Source organism: Acanthisitta chloris, unplaced genomic scaffold (genome assembly GCF_000695815.1).
Source record: "Acanthisitta chloris isolate BGI_N310 unplaced genomic scaffold, ASM69581v1 scaffold3227, whole genome shotgun sequence".
In the NCBI taxonomy this organism is placed as follows: Eukaryota; Metazoa; Chordata; class Aves; order Passeriformes; family Acanthisittidae; genus Acanthisitta; species Acanthisitta chloris.
This window is the reverse complement of record NW_008680746.1, coordinates 54,799-78,412: the sequence shown is the minus strand read 5'-3', so window position 1 is coordinate 78,412 and position 23,614 is coordinate 54,799. Positions and strand designations below refer to the sequence as shown.

Below are 23,614 nucleotides of genomic sequence, written 5' to 3'. Positions count from 1 at the left end.
GAGGCTCCATGCCCCTCGGCGCTGGCGGGGCTGACAGAGGGGATGAGGGTTGGCAGGGCAATGTTCAGTATCTGGAGGCCAGGCAGGTGGTGTGCCTGTGGGTTGGGGGTGCCCTGTGGGGCTGCACCGGCCGTCAGCACCTGGAGGCCCACGGCATTGAGGGTAATTCCTGAAGGGCACATCTGTGGGGCAATGTTGGTGTTTGCCAGGCCCAGTATGGTTGCCCGGCACGCTCACCTGGCCGATGGGAATGCACGGCACCACTTTGTTCACCTCGGCGACTCCCACGGGATTCGTGGTGGTGCCAGTGGCTATGCCACCTGTCTCGCCAAGGGCGCTGGTAGTCCTGTGAATCACGCTAACAGCTGGGATAGTGAGCTGCACTGGCCCGGCTTGGATGGGAACGAAGGTGGAGTAGGTGGCCAGGCCGGCAGGGACCACCTGGATGCCCCCGACGGGTACCGTGCTGTAGGGTGCCTTGGCTTGCCGCTGCGAGTGCAGGGGGAGGTGGCTGAAGAGGTGAGTCTGGGGAGCCCTCAGCTCAGGAACATGCTGTGGACACCCGGCCAGCTTCTCCTCGGGGATGTCGGTGTAGGGTGACGGTGCTGTCGTCTGCATGCTGTCGTCTCCTGACGAGGGGGAACTGATGGAGGGAGTGCTCTGGGAGAGAACAACACAGGAGCGTTAATGTGGCAGCCACTGCTACCCTCCCGTGAAACGAAAACACAAGGTAGGTGGGAGTGCTTCCCACACCCCCTTTTAGGCAAAAACAACAACGAACTGGTTCATAGTATATACTGCTCAGCTTGAACAATGAGCTAATTTCCTTCCGTTCTTTTTCCAACTCCTTTCTCGCCCACTAATTGAATTTTCCTCTCCTAATTACCCTGCTTAATTTCTCTCAAATCCTAGTACTCGAAAACATTGCTGAATATCTTTTGTGTGGGTTTTTAAGGAGCAAGAAGGTTTTGGAGAACTGTTTTATGTGGAAATCACCTCAGGCAAGAAGGTTAAATAAGCATAAGCTGGCATTTTTCATGCACTGGACTTCTCTCCTGAAGGCATTAGAGCCTCTGGCAGGCAGAGGCAGCATCATGGCACATTTGTCTGTAGGTGTTTCTTAAGTGGCAGACAGGAGATATGCAATGACAAGGGAAGGATGACAACTACAGCTCCTGCAGAGGTGGAGGTGATGGGTGGATACTGGAGTGAGACATGGGACCCACATCCCACTGCTGCCTCAGCACCCCGTGGTTTATTTGGTGCACACACCTGGACTTATTTATATCCTCCTTTTCTTCTCATATAGCCTGTTACTGACCAAGGCTGGCAAGTCCTTTCCTAAAACCTCCAAAAATGAGTCTTGAAGTGCAATTGCAATCTCACAGTTATCTTTCACTTTTAGGCATATTCATAACACACAAAGAGTGGTGCAACCTTATTTAGTTTATAGTCCTAAATATTAATTCTGTGGTTTTGACCAAACTCTCAAGAAATCTCTAGAGCAGATACAAAACTGAAAAATGAACAGAAATGCTTGTGAAAACTGCTGATAGGAAACATACTGGTTAAAGAATATGATTAACCGGCCGCAGTGCCGACCAGTCCAAATGGGAAGATGGGTGCGAGAAGGAAGCCAACATCTTTCTGAGAACTGACACCTCACAAGAAATCCTGATCAACTGGTATGGTTGCTTTCAAAGGAACATACAACAGCCTTCCTGAGCTGTGTTGACTCCTTGTCTTGGTTGCAAGAAGTGGGATCCACAGCCATTTACAGTAGGAACAGACTGTGGATTAACCATCAGAGACACAAGGCTGCCATTTCTTTCGGTCTGGGAAAGGAGAAGGTAGTCTGGAAAGGAATTACTGCCTTGTATTACTTACATACTTTCTTTTATTTGGTTTTTTTTTTTGTTTAATATATTAATGTAGACAATTATTAAAGCTATTTTAATGAAGACCTTTCACATTTTTGATTTCGTGAATATTTCCTTGAGGCTTCAGTGGTTCTGTTTAATGAGGGAGCAAACTTAAATGTCTTTCTGATATCCATCGGCAACAGCTGGAACCTCAAATTCAAATATTAAGACCCTACTCCTTGTGTCTTGGGTATATACAGTGATCAGAGACCAATTCATTTTGCATTACAAACTTGCTCCAATTTACATATGCCACATGGACTCACATTTCTTGCAAGCAAGAATGAACCTGTATCAAACAATGCAATGCAGTAGTAATTTTTAGTGTTTCTCCTTGTCAACAGTTTGCTATCTTAAACTTTTTACAAAAATAAAACCAGTAGTACAGATTTTCAAAGAAAAAACCAATCCAATGAGTACTTAGAGCAGAATGAAATTTTCACTTACTGTTTATGCTTTTAAAATTTTCCTGCTGCTTGTTTTTCTCTAACTGCATGCAAAGTTAGGTTTATGGTTGGACTCAATGATATTAAGAGTCCTTTCCAACCAAAATAATTATATGGTTTTATATAATATTTCTAAATACTGCATTCCTCATGGAGAAGGTAGCACTTGAATTACCTCTTTAATTACATTACATTTGGCATCACATTTTTCTGAACATTATTCTGAAAAGCTCAAAGGCCTTCATGGTCTGCAGTAAGAATTCAAAACTTTCAAGAGATAGTTGGGTCAATCAGATATGTGACTTGTACCGTTCTCATTATGGTCCATTAAAAATATTGCTTAATAGTAAAAGGCTTAACACCTGCCAGTTTCCCTCTGTGATTTCCGTGTCAGACTTCTAAAGATGGCAATCATCAAAACTACTAAGTGCTCCCACAGCCTTGCACATAGACTGACCTTACCTTCCTGCAAGCTGCTTTGAAAAGCCATGTGTTTAGCACATGCATGGGCAAAATTTATCCTTTTCTGATTAAAATGTTCCTGCATCTTGGAGAAAAACTGAGAGCACTGGGAACACAGGTCTCAATTCTGTGTTTATCTCTCCTTTTGTTATTGTGCAAGGGCAATCTCCTAGTTTCCTTGAACATCTGGTGGTCTTTCTAATTCTACTATTAAGCATGTTTGAAGGAGAAATAAGCAATTGCAGAGTATTTTTTTTTATAGTGATAAGGCAAAAACCTTTGGGACTAGATTAATTTCCGTTGGGAATTACCAATGATTATATCATCATATTTCGGAGTGAAATGACTTCTGAATTCTATCACTTTCCTCTGAAAACTTCATGACCACCACCATAAGTTTATTCCACATATTTGTTATTTACTTCTTATTTGTAATACAATCCTCAAGCATCAGCTGAAATGCCATATTACAATTAACCCTTACAGGAAGAATACAATCAAATCAAAGAATTTGAAAAGCAATGCTCCTATAATGTCCTTGTTTCCAGAGTCCTACACATTTGTGCTTCGATTACTTTCAACTCTAAGAACAAAGGGAAAGGCAAACATTTTGATCTTTGAAAAATCTCCAAAAAGATCTTTGGAAGGAGGATGCAAAATCCCATTCTCTCCCTGGAGTCACACACTCCTACCTTTGTAAGAGCTGCAGTTGATATTAAGGAGTGGCCCAAGGCTGTTTCTGGATCAGCGTAATCCACAGACATCTGGCGACCAGGAGATGTAGGAATGATGTCTGTCAGTGCCACACTAGCACTGTGGGGATGTGCTCCTCTCTCTTGGGCTTTATCTTCATGTGCTTCCTGATGGGTGAATTCTGCTGGTGACCTGGAGGTCCTGCTAACCGACTGCACCGTGCTAAGGACAGTCATCTTTGTCAGCAGCGCTTTCGGCAAACCATCCATAGAGTCTGTGTGAACCCCAGCAAAACAGTCTGGAAGTCTGATGTCTTCATCAGTGCTGGCAGCATCCTGCAGGCTGTGTCGAGAGGGGTGATGCTGGGGGCTGGCTGTCACTGAGGGGGTTGTGGATAGCACTGACTCAGCCTGGCTGTCTTCATCATCATCTTCATTGTCATTTTCATCTTCATCTCCACCATCAGATTCCTCCACATCATATCCTTGCCGGTCATAGCCAAATCTTTGCTTCTCACCTGCGAAAGTGGGAATTACAAGATAAGACAATGAAGATCCTGGACTGATGGGGAAGGAAGCAGGAGAGAGCAACTAGAAACACAAAAACCCCATAATGGCATATATTTTTCAGTCCCATCCCATTGCAGGAAAGCAACAGGGAAGATTTCAAATTTTGTTTTTATTTTCCAGCATATGTATTTCATTATAAAGCTACATAATTGCTCATCTCCTGCTTCAGTGTTGTTTGTAACCTTCTGGATTTGGCTGTTTTCTTTTAAGTTATTTATAACATTTGCTCAAAGTCACCCTTCACTCTTTCGCTTGGGGATAAGTGAGCAGATTACCGGTTCATTAGGTTCCCAGTGACGACATACAAAGTTGGTCTGTCAGCCTTAGTGGTGGGATATTCTCTAGCTGGTTCTGACTCATAAATAGATGCCCTTGTACCTAATATGAATCATGGCTGCAATAGTTGTTTAAGGATGCATACAGAAAGACTAGAGGCTGCTAGTCAGGAATCTGTCTCGTTAACAGGCAAAACAGACCAAAATTAGACCTTACCAGATTTCGTCACTTTGCTCATGTTTTGAAAGGTTTATTAACAAATCACCCAAGATGTCCTAGGAGGCAAGAAAGCCCTAATCCTATTAAAACTTACCTATGCATCAAACTTTGCTCACTCCTGACTTCAAGTCTTAAAGCCAAACTGCTGTCTAGCAATAAATTTCTCTACAACAGTTCTGCTGCAGCTTTTCACCTTCTTTTGTATCGTAACTCGAAAAGAAAGAACTGTCTTTCCTAAAGCAACAGAAAATCCCATCTGCTGTATCTGATTCCAAGCCAGACTGTCTGGGATCATATTTTATAAAAGACAAAATGCTTTGAATGCACCAATATTTTGTATTTGATTAAAGGTCTGCCTGTTGAGCTGTCAAAAAAAAATATCAGCATAAAAATCACTTGGCTCTGTAAAAGCAATGATGGCTGGTTAGTTAAAATATCAGAGATCCTGTTCTAGGGAAATCTACACAGCAACTTACCAACGCAATGAATGATTCTGAAAAATATCAGACCCTTAAAAGACTTTGAATATACTACCTATGCTTTAGGCTACTGTGTTACCAAAACCAAAATAAGCATCTTGAACTCCTGGTAAAAAAAATGGGTTTAATTGAGCTATCTCTCAGTAAGTTATCCACCATTATAAGCCTTTATGGTTTTAAATGAGCAATGCAATTAGTAATGAAACTAATAGCTTCATTGAAAAAAACCCTTTATAATGACTTTGCCCCTCTTTGCCTACACAGCAATTTGTACATTAACTAAATACGGAAACTGTAGATTTTCCACATTTATTACAGCAGACGCGAACATGTCAGACATGCTATTAAAAATACCCCAAATCCTCCAGGTCATTGGAATGATCCTAATAAAAATATTTTTTAGAATCTTAAGTTATGTTCGTTTATAATTCTCATCCACAGAAAAAGCTGTAGCTAGTAGGTTTGTTTCAAATACTATTAAAAATAACACATGGACTTATTAAATGCTTTTGGCTTTTTTCTCTCCATAATTCTGTCTTTTCTATTCTTCACATGAACAGTGTTTCTTCATCATTAATTTGCAAAGTAAACATACCTAAAATGTTAGAACCTCTACATATGTTTGGTTTCTGGATGGAAACAACTACCTCTGTCTTCCACACCAATGATGGGCTAGGGGGGTCCCAGTGCCCTGAGCTGGAGGACCATGACTGTGAGAAAGATAAATTCCCACTTGACCCTGAAGTTGTGCAGGATCTGCTGCTCCAGCTGGATCCCTAAAGTCTATGGGGCCTGATGGGATTCATCTGAGAATACTTAAGGAGCTGGCTGATGTCATCATGAGGCCTCACTTATTTTTCAATGGTCTTGGGAATCTGAAAAGGTCCCAGCTGACTGGAAGCTGGATAATGTTGCCCCAATTTTCAAGAAGCGCAAGAAGGATGACCCTGGAAACTACAGGCCAGTTAGTCTCACTTCAGTGACTGGGAAAGTTGTGGAGAAAATAATTCTGGGAGGTATTGAAAAACGCCTGAAGGACAACGCAGTCACCGGTCACAGCCAGCACGGCTTCACGAAGGGAAAAGTCCTGCTTGTCAAGGCACATCATGTGGTTCTTAAGGCTGTCCTGTGCAGGGTCAGGAGTTGGACTTGGATGACCCTTGCAGGTCCCTTACAACTCAAAATATTCTACGATTCCCTCTCAATGCCTCTGTAACAGATCTTGAAGACTTCTCCGTGTGTGACATTCAAAGGGTGATCCACGTGTTTCCTGCAACTCTTTAATGTGGGAGGCATTTTAAAATCTCAGAATTTATTCCGGACTCCCTCTTAACTGCAGTCTCTTTACCAATATCACATTACTTTCTGGGAAATCCTACTGAATCTTTTCTCTTTTCTCCCTCTCTCCACATGAATCACATTTTCTATGAAAGCTTATGTCAATCACGAAAGACTGTTTTTACTGGCAAGAGAAACTACCTGAAGTGATTAGACTGACTTGTCACATTTGTAAAGCAAGGAAAACATATGCGCAAACAATGCTCAGACTTACAATATGAAACTATTTTTTTTCAAATCAACATTTTAAAACGCTACAGGATTTACTAGCAAATGCTCCTTATGTAGGAATTTTCTGCATACATCTTGGCTTTCTAGACTAAAGCCATGGAAAGTGAAAGGGGAACTGTGTGTGGGACACAGACTCCTTACACGCAGGACTCAATGGGATATCATTTCCTTCTATTGTTTCCCTGTTTACCTCCACCCTTTGTGTATTTGCTAGCTTCAATTTGAGTGTGGTTACCTGGAGTGTAGACAAGGTGACAGTGATGAATGTGATTCCCTTACTCCCACACCACTTTGCAACATCAGATGAAGAAGAAAAAGATTCATGGCTTGCTTGTTCTGGCAATGCACAAAGGAATGCTCTACTCTGGCTTTTACACCTGTATGTTTGCTGAAACAAGGGGTGTCCAAGCTTTTACAGTTAGTGATCCTGTTAAGCATTGCTGCGGAGTTGCAAGAGGAATCGATGCTGAGGATTTAAGTGGTGGAAGCCCCAAGCAAGTTATGGGTCTTCTCTGAAGGAGGCATCAGGCTGAGGCTGTGACCACTCCTTGTGGTGAAAGACTTTTCCAAGCAGTGTCTTGTTAACCAAGTAGTATTGGCCCCAATCCATTCTCATAATTGTACACTGCCTACTAAATTTCCTTTGCAGATTTAATTGGGGAAAAATTAATTCTTCGCTTCCTATCTTGAACTATACACAATTATAACCATATGCTTATGTAGCTGAGATACATATATATAACTAGAACTGACTCAATTTCCAAAGGGAACAAAATTACTTCAGTGTTTAACTTTGTATGAGGTTGTAAAGCGGTGTGCGATATTTTAGAATGATGGATGTGTCATAAATTTAAAGGCCGCTAACATATGGAGAAATGGCTTTTGGCATGAAAGTTCACAGTTTCTTTTTTAAAAAAGAAAACAGGAAGAAAGTTTCACACTATTAAGAGAAGGCTTATGAAAGCTATTTCTCTTTTGAATTTGTAACTCAACTCTCACCATTTTTTAACAGAAAGACTGTTCAAGGCTGCCTCAATTTTTTATAAAGAGCCTTTTTGGTAGAGTAGGGAATGCCTCTCATCCTCTGTCAACGGCTGCAATCTTTTCTTTTCAACCCTTAGAAAGACACTGTCGTCTTCCTGGACTTCACAGGAGAAAGTGAACTTTTCTACAGACCTGGACTCTGCAAAAGTTAGGAACAGCTGGAAATACAGGCATAATAGAAACATGGATAAAACTTTTGACTGGGGATTTCACTCGCATGCCAGATACAATTATATTTAAGAAAACTGAGTTTTTAATCCTATGTATTGAAATGTATACAAATTGGAGGCAAAAATTATCTTAGTCCTTCATTAATTTTGGTGTTGGTCCTCAGTTAGTCAGCTTCATACTGTGTTTGTGGTGTTGATGAGCTTGTTGGCTAAGGCTCTGTTATATTGACATTTTACCCCAAAGTGGAAAAGAAAAAGCTTCAAGTTCTTTAGCACAATAGCATTAGTTGGAATTATCAGCATCCTAATATGTCCATTAGTGAAGTGCCTGGGGCTGATAAGACCACATACTGCTTTTTCCAGTTGAGGGGCTATGAATTAGGTAACTGAAATAGGTCTCCCTATGTACTTTAAAGTTCTTCAGTAAAAGTTTTTCCTATAGGAATCTTTAACGTAACATGGTTTTAACAATGACCATCCAATTATCATCATACTGCAAAGTACTAAAATAAAGGTTCTTCAGAATCTCAACTTACAGCTTTTAATTTTAATTGCAATATTATCGCCACATGACCTGACTTACTGAGGCCCTGCTACAGACTTAGCAATTTCTGCATCAAATCCAGTGATAAAGTTCAACAGCTTACAACATAGTCGTATTTGGTTATAACTTAATCATTCTTAAGCAGATTTTCACATGAAGAGCAAAATGTTAATTTTCATTCTTTCACCGGCAGGAAGACAAGAAAGACCTGAAAATACAAGTCCAGACTGCTCAGTTTCACACATTCCTAAGCAAATGTACAGCTACATGGAGAACTACAGGATTGCTATTAGCTCTACTTACGCAGACTAAAGACATAGCTCACTAAGTATCTATTCACTATCTATTAACATCTAAATTTAATTTTACTACATTTATCAGCTTTTAGCATCTGGGTAATATAAAGCAGTGTTTATCGCCTCAGATTCTGGAAGTATCTTCAGTTATGGATTAATACCTACAAAAAAGCATTTGAAAATAAAACACCTATTCTATATCGTATATTCTCCATCAAACTCAAGAAAAAAATGTAGAATGTGGCAAGAAAAGCAGAAGCATTTTTCAGTATGCCATTATATGATCATAAATTGAAAGTATGGTCTGTGTGACATCAATTCACTCTATTCTTCTAAACAATTACAACTTAAGACTTGCCTTTCACCCATTGCATTAGTCTTGTAGTAGACCATTCCACAACCATTCAAACAAATTTTAAAAGGATAAAAGAAAGTACACTTGCACAACATTAGTGTCTATACCCAACCTTGCTTGCTGTCTTCTTGTCTAAGTCTGTTCGCAGGCTTTAATTAACTGATTTCAGACTTGCTTCAGCTACTGTCCACTGCTCATCACCTTCAAACAGGACTCACAGTGACATCTACTGGGTTAAATTCAGACTGGTAATCGCCAGGGCTCCTCAGAAGTGAGAAATTAAAAAATCTGTGAGCTTTTGACTTTCATTCCTAAGAGCACCGAAAGTAATAAAGTAAAACTGACCAAAAAGTAAGAGCAACCTCTGTGTAAAGAGATTATTGACACATAAACCTTACTAAGTAATCTGTATGTTGTAAATCAAGCCTAGCACTAGGTAGTCTATTGCCAGGCAGTAGGTGTAGGGCTCCATCATCATTTATGTCCATTGAGTTGAAGACTAGACACTGATATTTAAAAAAATTAAAAATTATTCTAAGCTATACAAAACCAGCCTTCCATTCTCTTTGCAAAAGGAGTATATTATTGCAAGGATTTCCATTTATTTTCACTCCTTAAATGTAGTTGCAGTGAAAACACAAGACTGAGTCGTGATTAAGCTAGTGAAGAGCCATGGAAACTCACTTAAGACCTACTGCAAGTAACGTATAGCTAATTAACTTAGCACTATTGTATCTTTAGAAGGGCTTAACACTGCAGAAAATTATTTTTTAATGTGTGTATGTATCTATAAATACATATCTGCAACTTACAATTAGGTCTTTGTACTGGTAAAGTAATTAATATTTTGGCATAAAATTTCTGCAGAGACCACTTAAATAAGTTCCACCCATCTACTGATCTCACTATTAAATAACTATCTTGTGTGATTTCACTCGGGCATACCATACAACTCCTACATTAGCTGATGTGAAATATTAAAAGTTTAAAGCTTATAACTGTTTTAATTTGAACACAAATTATTGCTGTGTTTTAGACTGCATAGCAAAATGTTGTGTGAACATAGCCAAAGAGGATATCCCCAGTTGCAGTCTGTCACACTAAACAGTTCACCTCGTCTGACAATTTAATTCAGATATTAACATTCCTCACATTGTAACCCTGTATTTTGGTGACAAGAACATTCCACAGAGCAGAAGATGAAAGATAAATGAATGAGGGAATGGTTTTGAAAAAAAACCCAGGCCAGAAAGTATTTACTAATACCCAAATGATGACAAGTCCAAATACAAAGAATGCTATGTTAAAAGCTCCAATCACATACAGTCTCAGACAGCTAGAGAGCATCTTTGTTTTTTCCCTAGACACTGCAGCACACCAAAATTTCAGCTTCTCAGATTACTGAAAAAACACTCTGTGTGTGCATGTTTGAGCCTGTGTTCAGGATTGTGCACAATTTTTCACTCCTTGTTCAGTCTGCATGCACTGTTGATCTGTATTAAGCCATCAAAGCTCACTTCTCATATGAATCTAAAAAATCATATATTCAGATAATTGTGATTGCCTATCCTTTAAAAATACATAAAAATAGAACCAGCAAATTCCTTCGTAGATAAAAGGGGTGGCTTCATTAAATTTCTGGGTAATTCTCTAATTCAAAGTCTAGAAGAAGACATACAGCTTAGTTATTTCAAGCAAAGATGCACACATTTCTGTATCCATAAGACTAACCAGTATTTCACACGTTCAGATAATGGATTAGTTAGAGACAGACAGACAGACACTCTACACGTCAGGAAACAGGCCAATCTCACACAGTCTAAAGGAAGACAATGGTTTTTTTCTGAGGTCATAGTTATTTCTTATCAGATTTTCTGCACCTTCCTCTACCACATCTCACACTGCCTTCCACTGAGGAAAGAAATAGGACTGAGTAGACCACTGTCTAAGTGACAGAACATTTTTAACAACCAAACAACAAAAATTTATGCATGCTTTTAAAACACCCAAAGGATATGTGGCACAACCCTGCCAGCAATGCATGTCAGAAGGAAAGGAGTGAAAAGGCCAAAGACGTAACACCACAAGTGCAGCTCAATACCCACAACCCATGACATTTTCCTTTGTGGGTGACACGCTGCTGGCAGGGGTGTCCCCAGAGCCCAGACCTGGCATGATGGGTGCTGGCCCCAGTGTGACCTCTGCTACACTGCCCTGGGGAAAGGGCAGCCAAAGAGATGGCTGAAGTCACTTTGTTAACTGAGACTGCCTAGATACTTCAAAAAAAATTAATTCAAACATAGCCAAAAATTAGCATGTACAGGATTTCAGAGGGCAACAGAACCACTTACACTTAAAAAAGCATGTATGCAAATACATTGCACTTTTCCCCCCCCCCCATGATTCTGCCATAAAAATAGGCTGACAAGCAAGATTCTGAATTATCATAAGAAATACCTTCATGTGTGGCTAGGTGAGCTGACAGACAAAATCACATTTTTAAAGTGTACAGTTACTCACTGCGTTTACATGGATAATTGTAAATACCCTGTGTTTGTGCAGCAACTGGAGAGGCTGGACTGGTTTGGCTGCAGCAAACACATTTATCATGGGTTTAATTACCCTGCCTCTTGGATAGAGCTCCACTGCTGAGCTTTGTGCTGCACAGCTGGTTTTGCTATGGGTATGCGAGCCAGATCCTTTGGAGAAGGTAGGGATTTTATCAGCAAGTTGTTTTTTGGTTTGAGGCTCCAGTTAAGGAAAGAAGTGTTACCTCCTCTATTTTTGGAAAGAAAAAAAAAAAGGCATTGCAGTAGTAAAATTCAAAATAAATTTCATGAAGGATTTCAAGGCTTATGTAGCAAATCCTGTTGAATGTCCTAGGTTTTTTTTCCAAAATAGAATATTTCATTTATTAAGTAATTACTGTCTGAAGAAAAGTATTTCAGGGAATAGATCATATGTGTTTATACTATGGTTAAACACGCCTGTACATGATATGTAAAAAGAGAGAGCCTCACTATTTCTCAATTAAACACTCTGGAGGTCAACGGAAAGCATTCTTTCAACAAACGTTTGAAATGGCTTCCTTCTACCCAGCGTTACTGAAAATTCAGTTAACATTTGAAGCATTTTCCATTGCATTATAACCACAACTGCAATTTTTAATGTATGCAATTTGGAATATCAATTTATCAATCAATAAAATGTTTTCAGTTCCAAGTAAATTGAAGTATCTGTTCAGCTGTAGTTTATAGAGCTAAAATGTCAAAAACTACAGAACACTGCCTAAAAAAGTGACAATTTTTCTGTCATGTGAAGGCTGAAAATGTTACTAAAAACTGATCCTCTCTAAGAAAAGGACAGTGATTTGTCCTGTTGCTTATCTTCTGTGTTATTTATTTGGTACCTCAAATTGCAAAGAGGGACATGTTTTTCACTCACGAAAAAGGAATATACTGAAAAATGCCAAAAAAGGGAAAATGCAGGTTTCTTTCTACCTAGTGCACTACTGAATCATACCAGCTGAGTCATATTCCCAGTGTTATTTAGAATTAGATTCAAGCCGATTCGCTTATCCTGCTAGCAGTTGTCATATGGGAGCAAGTGCATTCATCTTTCTTTCTCTTTACAGGTTAAATAATGACCCCCACTGCTTTCTTTTCTCAAAACCTCATCCACAATCTAATAAACTATTCCACTGAAGGAAGAAAAATACACCAAGGCAAGGCAACACGACTCATCTCTCCACTGAGAAAAGCAAGAAACGAAAAAGTGCCACCACTGCACTGAGGCATGCTGAGATCCGAAACAGCCCTAATGCACAGTCCTGTTCTCCATCTCACTGCGTCTGCTGCAGGTACATCTTTCTTGTGCACATCCCTCATGAACCTGGTTTGGCCCTCTTTGACTGTCCTCAATCTCATCTCCTCTTCAGCAGAACTGTCTTGGGATGTGGAAAGTGCAGAATTCCAATTATTATTAGCAAATACATTCATTCTGATAACACTCTCATCACTAACGAAGAAGTAGAACAGGTCAGGATGAATAATGTTCATAATTTCTAAATTATCTCTATCTGTGGATTTATCCCAATTATTTGTGAAGGAGGACAGAGCTTTATACTGGAAGATGATTAGGCTTCTTGCAAAGCACTCAGCAACATATTTGTAATTTGTGTGGCACAGTAGTGTCAGAATTTTTATGAAATATGCATCTCAAAACTTGGACCGTTTCATGCACAACTATTTTCAATGAAGCACTATATTTGACTATCTTTTTCCTAGGCAAACAGCTGTTTTTCTGGTATTTTCAGTCTTGTCATATTTATCTGTGAAAGTGATAAAGTTAAACTGCATAACACTGTGAAAACTTCAGCAGCAATTTATCCTTAGCATATGCTTGTCATTTCTTTTGGACAAAGTTTTTCTGGTATATCTTGCTCCCTTGGACGAGCTCTTAAGATTTTTATCTCTGTATCTTTTCCCTGTACAAGAGCTGAAGAGCTTTGGAAAAGAAACGGTAAGAAACTGAAATGAGCAAATAAACACAATAATTCAGTAAAGGAAGACTTTAAATTTCTTACCAAATTCTTCTTCTCCATCCTGGTCATCTATTAAGCCTACTGAGACTCCCAAATCCATGCATTTCTTGCTATGTGCCTTTGACTTCATATGTTTTGTTAAATTTCCTTAAGAAAAAAAATAAAAAATTAACTGTTCTGTATCTATACAGTTGTCTACAAATATACACTCAAGACGTTTATTTCCTCCTCAGCTACATTTATAATGACCTGTATAATTTGATTTCACACTTGCTAGAACCTTGTCCCTCAATGCAAGCTGTCAGGGGCTGTGGCAGATTCATCATCCTGAATGCTACTAGCTCTCTGGTTACATTTCAAGAAGTTTGTTACTGAGGTAAAACAGAATAGGATGGAAAGCCTAGATGATGATGTATTTTGCACTGGTGTAAAAGATTCCTCCTTTGTTTATAGCAAAACATAAAAAAGGCTGATTAAGTCTTCAAAGTCATGTTGACAGAAAACTATCACATGAAACTAAAGTTCATATCTTGCAGCTCTTTTAGTGTTTGATGAATTCCATTTTTAGTGTAAACATTTTCACTGCCGACTTCAGCAAACACATTAATTTTATTCAAAATCAGAGCATTAACGTATTTGATCTGAATCTCAAAAGTGAATGTGCAGCTGAGAGGCCCCATGGGTTCCTTTCCCTTTCTCCTTGGAAAAGAAAATATGGCAAATACCATCAAGAAAAGGTTAAGAGTAGCTTGGAGATCTGTAAATGATGGTATTTATGTAATGCATGTTCCTAGAAGTAACTACTCATTTTATACTTAAATTTCCTGTTGTCTCTCAAAAAAATGTTTCTTTGAGGCATTTAAGTAGGAGAAATTACAGTGTAATGGTGACTCTTCTATGGTTATTGAGTACTTTATTCCTGCTTTGAAATGAAGGTAGTAACTCACTCCAAATGTTGAAATAATTGTTATGAATATACTGATTCACAAATAGCAAATTTTCCAGTTTTACATACTGCGCGAAGTTCCTGGCCACACTGCCCTGGAACGAAGGGTGGTTTACCAAACATCAAGCATCCAACTGTGTGACTGACTCTGCCAGCAGTAATGGTAACAGCCAGGCATAGCAACTGCAGAAGAGGATGTGAATACAAGGATTTGCTACAACTGAAACCAGGGAGAACTTCACATGGGCAGAACTTAATTACTTGGACTTGGCCAGCACCCCTACTCTATAAAAACCATAATCAGAATTTATTGGATTTGCACTCCAGCATTTCATTGTAAAGGCAGTATGATGACCCGGTCTGTCAGGATGCACTGATGGGTTTTGACACATCTAAAGCCTATCCATCCCACTTTGTGCAGCACTGGGTTATTTCTTGGAAGCTTTCCACCCAACTGCTGAGTAGTCTTGAACCCACTAAAAATACAAATGTTTCTAGGGTTACAGCTGGGGGGGATTATTGCTAAAGGATGTTCAAAGCCAAGAAAAATTTTACTGCTTAGAATTCTTTTTGCTGAAATTGTTTTGGCTGTGAACTTCTCCTGTGTGTTTCACTTGAGTACTGGGTCTACCACTGTTTAATATACTGCCTTCTTAAACTAGGTTGCATTTAAGTATCTGGTGTAAAGGTAGGGATCCAACTCTGGGTCTTAGAAGGTCAAGTGGTAAGTGAACCTTGTCCTTCAAGGGTAAAAAAAATCATTTCAATATATTAACTTAATAAAGGTCAATTTCTTTCCTAGAGCAATTTAGTTGAGTGCCAATACAAGTACAATATATGTCAATCTCATACCTCCAAAAGATCACTGCTAGAGACTTAAAATTCTGTGTCCTATCCCTATTTAGGATGAGCAGCTAACCACACTTCACTTGTTTTCACCTAACTTTCATCATACGCCCATGATTTCCCTCTTCCACTCCAATTTCTCACTCACTCTGGCATGCCACACAGTTCATTCATATGAAGAGGTAATTATCTGAATAAACATGCAGAAGACAAAGAAAAAACAGGCAATCAGAAGTTACACAAATATTTGAAGCATTAGACAATAAAACTCCACAGAGAGGCAACCTGTTTAACTCATGAACAGCCAAGTGTGAGAAGAAATCTAAAGTAGAAAGAAAAATGGGGGAAAATGTACACAGTAAAGTACCTTTACCTTTAGTTTTGAAGGAAAAGTTGCAGTAATTGCAGTGGTAAGGACGGACATCTGTATGTGTGCGAATATGCTTCTTCAGCATGCTGGGTTTCTTGCAACGTATTCCACATTCTTCACAGATATACTTTCCTCGCCCTCTCCCTCGAACATACACATAGTCTTCATTTGACTTGTACCTAGTAACAATACCATAACAGTAAGGCAATCAGTTATAATGGGAAAATGATTCTAGTTAGAACCTCTAATCTATTGAGTTTTAAAAATAACACATTAGATGAAAATGAATGACCGACAAAACCAATCATGCTCTTTTTCTGCTAAACTTCTGCATTTATTTGTAAAAGTCATATATATCTTTTTCATTAGGTAATCATAGACTTGCTTAGGAATAACAGCTTATGTTTTTTAATAAAGGTACTGTTGATACTAAGCATTTAAAGATTTCAAATTTCCTCTTTGCAACACAGGAACACACTTTTTAGATGTGTGGGTTCTTGGAAGCAGGTTTGGGCACCATAAGGAAACTTTAAAAGAGCATCTTTGAGGCTCTGTGTTGGATGCAGAAAAGGAACGACATTAGTTAAGACAATGGGAAAGTCTTTAAAATTCCCTATCAATGACCTCTGGATTCAGCCTACTGGGACTGCTTCTGGATGGAAAAAGTCATTTGGATTCAATGACACCCTTCATATTTCCACTCAAGGATGCCAGAGGATGTGCTTAGCCCTTGTGATCTCAGTAGAGACATAGCAATGTTTTACTTGGGCAGCTGGTAATGGCTTAACTGCTGGCCTAGACTAGACTTGAACTGGGAACCAATAAATGGAAAGCCCTAGACCCGAACACCAATCATGAGAATAATAAAATATGCACCATTTGTGCTCCAAATTCTTAGATGTCACCTGCACTTTTTGATTAAAAAAGTATCTGTTTTATAAGATGTTGTACACATAGCACAACACTGTGGTGAAAGCAACTGTTATTCATATCAGGCAGCAGATTTAAAGTATTACAGTGCAGGAACAAGGGTTCTCTCAGCAAATATTTCCATGGCACTTTTCAAATCAGGAGTTCTCCAGCCTGTGTATGCCACAGCAAACTGTCAGACAGACTGTGCCGCAGGCTGCTGCTTAGCCCCTGGACCATATCCTCTTCAGCTACAGTTATACAACTCCACTGCCATGTAAGAGAAACATAGGAAAAGAATTTACATCTCTGGCTGCATCTAGCTCCCTTTACTGCTGATAAATGCTCATCCCTTGGAAAAAAAATGAATCGTACTGTCTACTGTTCTTTATTTTATTGTCTCTTCTCGTAACTCTCATGGCTCCATGCTACTGATGACTTTCCATTTTTCTTGGAAACATAAACCGATGTCCACAGACAACAATATGGGAAATGTTGTTTAAAATAAATCAGTCAGGAAGTAACATCTCTGCAAAGTCTACAATCAAGGAAAAAATATCTTCCCAATGATATCTAGTACACAAAGTACAATACTTGCCCTCCATCAAATATTTTAACTCTTCTTGGTACAGTTTTGATAAAGGAGTTTTCTTTATCGTGCTCAGTGCTTGATTCAGAGTTTTCCTTATTGCTGAATTCAGTTGCAGTCAATTTTTTCCTATTTAATGCTCGCTGAAAGAAAATGAGATATGCTTATCATAAAAATTAGTCTTTCAAATGCTATTCAAACATTCAAGTTATGATGAATAAAAGCATCATAAAAGCCACAATTCTAATAACTGATTCTCAAAACTGTTAAGATACATGAAACAAAAATATCTTTCACAAACTTCTCTACTATGCACTGTCAATTTGTGGACTGCTAAATCTATATGGAGATTATGGCACTGTAAGAAACAAGGAACACTTCGAATCTGCAGTAGGAGAGGCCTCTTTCTTCTTCTGGGAAGGTGAAGGTGATGCTTTTCAGGTCACAGCCTTCTCCAGAGAAAAGATGTGTACAAACCCAAGTGCTTCATGAACGGCTACAGTGTTGCTCCTCTACCCTTGATATGGCACCCCCTTGCTGCAAAACCACAACCCAGGAGCTGCCCTCACACAGCACAGCAAAGAGGAGAAGGGTGGGAAGAAGAGGTGTACCAAGGGAAACTATTAACGTGTAACATTTCTGAATGTTAATATTTTTTTTAAAATATACCTGTTTTGGTATGGAAAATGACTGTTCCCAATTTGGTGAGGTTATTACCGGGGGTTCCTGAACCCTTCCAAAGCAAGTCTCCACACTTAATTTCTATTGCCAGACCAAATTACAAGAAAAAACATACCATTTGTCTAACAGAACAAAATCACATCTCTCCATTTTCCCTGATTATTAATTAAGGAACCTTTCTTTTGTTTGTTTTAAGGAGGATGAGTTCCCCCAACATTTGCCAATTAAAATCTACTCCTTTGAAGTCTAGGATATTTATAAAATGGGCAACAATGAAGGAATGATCCAATTAGCCAGTGATTATTACTGCTATATTTATAAACTGTTCTACCCACGTAGCTGGCACATTTACCACATTTGCTCATATTGATAAGCGAATAAAATGATGAGAGAAAAAAAAAAGAGTCTGGCCTTATGTTTTTCACTCATTATAAAATTTAATGCTGTAAGCTTGCAAATTCTTGGCAAGAGGAATGACTTCACTGGTAGACTTAAAATGACTGATGAGTTATGCTGTCGTTACATATATTGAAGGGTGACATCATTCTGGCACCCAGTCCTTGCCCGTTGTCCTCCATGCAGCCTCAGCCACAGCCTTTACTTCTACTTCCCACCTGACAAGGAAAAGCATCTTCCTATTCAATTCAAAGCCACAGGAATCTGCACCAGCACAAACACTACTCCAATCCGTACGCCTTCATACAGCCCTCTGGATTGATTTGGGCTGCATTTTCAAATATCTGAGCAGTTCTACCAAAGCACACATGACAACTCTGCCTGTGTGTAGGAAGAAAGAAATTTCACCCTGCATGTTTTAACAGCACTCATACAAGGTGAAAGGAGATGATGTTCTGGATGAGAAATATCAGAAGTGAAGCCTACTCCAGTTATTGCAACTCAGTCATGTTGTAGAACCTATACAGTATTTGGCATATGAATTGCTTTTGTTTCCATTGCAGACAAAGATTATCAAGGTGACATTTGTAATTTGACAAGAAAAGAGTGATGGAAAATGCAGAACACATACAGTAAACCCAACACCACATAAATATTCCCAGCAGCATTATCTTTAATCTTTTTTTTTAGTACTAAACACTAAGCAATTTTTTCCAGAATTAATTGCCAAGAATTAAAAGAGAAAGGAAAAAGAAAGATTCCAGAAGTATTTGGCCCATGTTGTTATCCAAACTACAGTGAAACAGTGTTTTAATAAACTGTATATTCACAAAACATACAGAGTGCAAGGCCAAATACCTCTGATTCTCCTCCCTTCATTTTTTTTAAACACACTTGTCTATATGCAGACGTAAGATAGTCTAACATAGGTGTTCAAATTACTATTTACCTGATGTACTTTAGTTTATTGGTTGTACTCTATTTTAGCAATTGCTTCAGTGTCTTAAACACACAAAATACTGCTACCAAAGATGCTCTAACAGAAACACTGAGTTTCTGTCCAGAAAGCTACAGCAATGCTCACTGACAATAAAAAAGCAGTCTGTTTAGCTTTTTATGAAAAATTCCAAGTTGATGATGAAGACAACTTGTGCCCTCCATACAGTTTAAAGAGCAGCCAGTTCCTTGTGTGAAAATCCTTTCACATACCTCACCTAAAATTGCCCCAAACCCCACACATACTGGTGGAAATGGCAGAAAAACAGCAGCTCTGTAAAATGTTCCTCTCTATGATTACTTATGCCTTCCGTTTCTAACAGTGTTGTCTCTCTTCTCCCATAGAGACAACAACCATGATTCATTTCTACTTTACTTATTTTGCTCCAATTTAACTCCACTGTCTTCAATTACTGGTACAAAACTGGAAAGAAATCACTCTTAGGGCTGCCCAGAGACCAGAGTTCAATAGATACTTCTGGTACTTTACAACATCCTTTGGAAAAAAAACATGCTCACAGTCTGAATCATCAAAGTTATACATTTCAGATTAGAATATTCATCAAATATTTTTCCCACTGGCACACAGCCACTTGGGGAAAATGTTTTTAATATCTTTAAAATTTTACTGGTTTACACATAAAAATCTTGTGCATTTAACTACTTTCCAGTGGTGAGCTGGATTGTGGTGCACATCATCCAAGAAAGGAAAGCTTTCCAGTTCGGAGAAACTTTCCATTCTTCAACCTATTCTTGCCCAAAAATCATCACCCTGGAATATTGTACACATTACTGATTCGCTTTAGGGAGGAGAGCCAAGATCAATGGCAGGGGCTTGAGTAAGGAGTCCTGACACAAGACCAATGACTTCAGGTGAGGAAAACCAGCAAAAAATAATACTAAGTGGAACAATAACATAAAAAGACCAGGGAGATAAAATAAGCCCTTTCCATGCAGGTAAAACCTCCTGTTACATTTTAACATGCTACATTCATTCCAGGAGCTTCTTTCACAATAACATTTTGTGGTTTGTTTTCTGAATCACTGGAACGTGGTAACTCTGAGCAGTGAATTGTGAAGAGCAAACAAAGTCCCAGGGTTCGTTATTGTTTGCATTTTGTTCACGTCTCTTCATTTCCCATGGTACCTATTGTTGAAAGAATTGCCTTTTTTGTGACAATGATTAGTAGTAGTTATGCAGTAGCATGAGATCTCTGTAAACATAACTTAGTTCTGTGGGCAAACCCAGGAAGAGTTCAGCAAGTTGCTTTATCTCAGTGAGAAGACCAGCAGTTAAAGCCCCATGAGCACAATATGCCAAATCAGTCTGGAAAGGTCTACAACTGTGAGAGAGAAGGTGAGGCATAACAGTGCTGATTTTTATTATTATTTATAAATCAGATTATAGCAGCACTTAAAGCTCTCTGCCACGTCAGGGTCAAAATGTGCAAACCACTTGAGAAACACAACACCCAGAGACCTGCTATCTAAACTGTGGTCTCCAAAGGAATTCAGGAATCCACCATGCTTGTAAGCAGGAAATCAATCACATTATTTCAGAATTATTTGTTGGCTTTGTTGGTGCCTTTTTTTTAAAAAACAGAATATTAATTTCCAAAAGGACCTTCAGTGTTTTCCATCCTTAGTCTTACATAAAAAAAACCCAACAGCAGAATTAATGGGCCTGAACTGAATGAGGAATTTCAGTTTTTGCTTTTTTTTAACATGGCTTCTGTGAGGAAGTTTCCAAGTTGGCATCAGCTATTCCATTACCAGGTCTAACTTGTAACAGTGGCAACAGCAGCAGCAGCATTCTGGAAAGCAGCTGAAATCCTGCTGCCTGAGCCATTAGAAAGCAAAGCAGACAAACTCCAGAGGTGTTAGGTCATAGTACCCATCAGGTCTCTGAAATTTTTAATTTCTGCCATCCTATACCTTGCTCATACAATCTGATGTGCCAATTAAACTTAATTGGTGCTTTCTTGCTGCACTTTCTTCCTTCATAATGGCTCTGAGCAAAGCCTGTAAATCAGCCGCAAGCAGAGCTTAAGAACTCTTCATTTTCACCATGCTCATGCACTTCATTCAAAATGTCAGCAAGAAAGACTGAAGAAAGATTAGTAACTGAGGTTCTTTTGTGGCAGAAGCACTGTAAATGTACCTGACAGCTGCCTATTACAGCATTTAAGCACTTCTGGAGTGTTTAAAAGGGTGCTGTCAAAATATTTTCCCTAAATATTATTATCCATTATTTATATTCTAAACAGAATTTGTTTGTAGACAAAATCTGTTCTTCAAGAGGCACGCAGTAGCTTTGCTATCAGAGAATTTCTTCTGATAGACTGTTCTTTTAAAATAAAACAAAATGAGTCAATGGCAAAACTGATGTGGTGAGACTTGCCTTACGAGGACTTGCTCAACATACAATGAAAAAAGCTAAACCTTTGATTCCTCTTGCATTTTTTTTTTCAATTTAGTACTATTTAAGTACAACATCCCATAAAATGTATGAAGAAGCAGGCTGAAAAAGGTAGTAAGAGTTTAAACCAAGGCATCATGCTAATATGGAACTAACAATTCAGTACAATTACAGTCCTAACACAAAGCCAGCAGCCTGTATGTATTTTCTGCATGAAATATCATGGATAAAGTTTTGAACTCCAATACAAATGTTAGCAAAGTCTCCCACTGATTTTAGGAGGACCAAGTTTAACTCTACTGCTCTTTTGGTCTTCGGGGTTTCAGCATATAGTCTTGACTTGCCTTGAGATTCTGAAAACTATTTCTTCTTCTCAAACAGTTTCTCATCCTATTGCTCTTTTCTCCACTAATGATTTGGTATCTTAGCAAAACATTTAGCAAACACAGAAATATCCCAGGGTGACCTCTGGCACCACCAGTCTCTGTCACTCAGCATCCACAGAGATACAGGTCTTTTCCCAAGGCTATGGCATGCCTTCTCTAGAGTGACTGCTAGCCGTGTGGACCCCGAGTTCCAGCCCAATATCTGGAAGTTTTGCTGATGGCAGACTGCAGGAGTAGGACAAGTCATGACTGCTTTTACCCCACCATGAAACCACTTCCATGTCCTGAAGGATTACGGAGAAAGGGAGTTCTGTGGCTAATACAGCATTTTTCCCAGCTCCAAAGAGGAGTTCGGCACCAAAGACATGACATACACAGCAAAGAGGAAAGAAAAGCACGAAACTGTGCTGCACGCTTTAGAAAGCTTTATGACTTCACTAGAAGGGACAATAAAATCTAGTAATGCATCCATTAAAGAGACACAGACACCTGCTGCCATACTATAGGACACAGAGCCACCTTTACCCATTTGCAGAAGTGTTTCAGTCACTAAGAAACACCAAATCCAGTCCAAACCAGTACAGCTTTTGAACTGTCCATAATAAAACTATCCAGCAAAGTGAAATCCTGATCACACCTGATCCTCAAGACAGTTAAGGAAATCACAAGTGACTGCTTTGCTCTGCCACATCGGACTCTGGAATGATGTAGTGTTTTATGTGGGTCACAAACTTTGCTGGGATGATATTCCTCGGTGCAAGATTTAACATCATCTTTGGAGCCACATCAATCCAGGAAACTGTCAGTGGTTTTATGACAGTGGCAATTTTGTTTTAAATGTTGCTATTTTTGTCATTATTTCACACCACCGATTAACCTAGGTGGGAGAAAGGGAAATGGTATACTGTTCCTCTCACAGTTAGATGATCTGTGATGGTGAAAACTGTTTTCATGGTGTATCCCACGGACACCTTTTCAAGCTGAGCACCCTTTTGTAACAGAAAATACCAGCTGACTTTTAAGGCAAAATACGCAATTATGATCTAAAATTAATCTGCTTTAAGTTAAAAGTGTTTAAAAATTTTTTCTATCGGAGTTATTTTTGTCCTACCCTTCGCATGACAAAAAACCTGCCAGACATATTCCTGCCACAATAACCACTCCATAGACAGATTTAAACTCAGGAACTAATTTCCATGGAAAGCAATAAATCCTTATGAACTGGTTTCTTAATCAAATTGCTTAAGATCTTTTTATCAGTTTGATCCAGTGTAACTAAAATAAATGAGCACATATACTATGTGTCAGGCATATCACATTCTCTAAAATATGAAAAAATATGATTTCCAAAGCAAATTCTCTGTAAATGATCAGTATACATCAAACATAGCTTAAGTACCTTGGTTAAGCTGTTCTTCCACTTGCTTGAATAGACCAATACATCAGACCTGGGATGAGTAGTTCTTGCTAGAGTGTATAGTGGTTTTTC

At 38.9% G+C, this 23,614-nt stretch overlaps 1 protein-coding gene across 1 annotated transcript in view; it reads right to left on the bottom strand.

Annotated features, from left to right (window-relative positions):
- Window positions 1–5: 5 nt before the first annotated feature.
- HIVEP1 (human immunodeficiency virus type I enhancer binding protein 1) overlaps window positions 6–23,614 on the bottom strand; it is a gene marked incomplete at both ends in the record, with an annotated part of 29,474 nt that continues 5,865 nt past the window's right edge. Inside the window, 7 exon segments of the mRNA XM_009077805.1 lie at window positions 6–222; window positions 224–660; window positions 3,523–4,040; window positions 13,630–13,734; window positions 15,753–15,928; window positions 17,257–17,390; window positions 23,525–23,614. The exon segment at window positions 23,525–23,614 is cut by the window's right edge and continues 33 nt beyond it. Coding sequence (XP_009076053.1) covers window positions 6–222; window positions 224–660; window positions 3,523–4,040; window positions 13,630–13,734; window positions 15,753–15,928; window positions 17,257–17,390; window positions 23,525–23,614 — 1,677 coding nt within the window.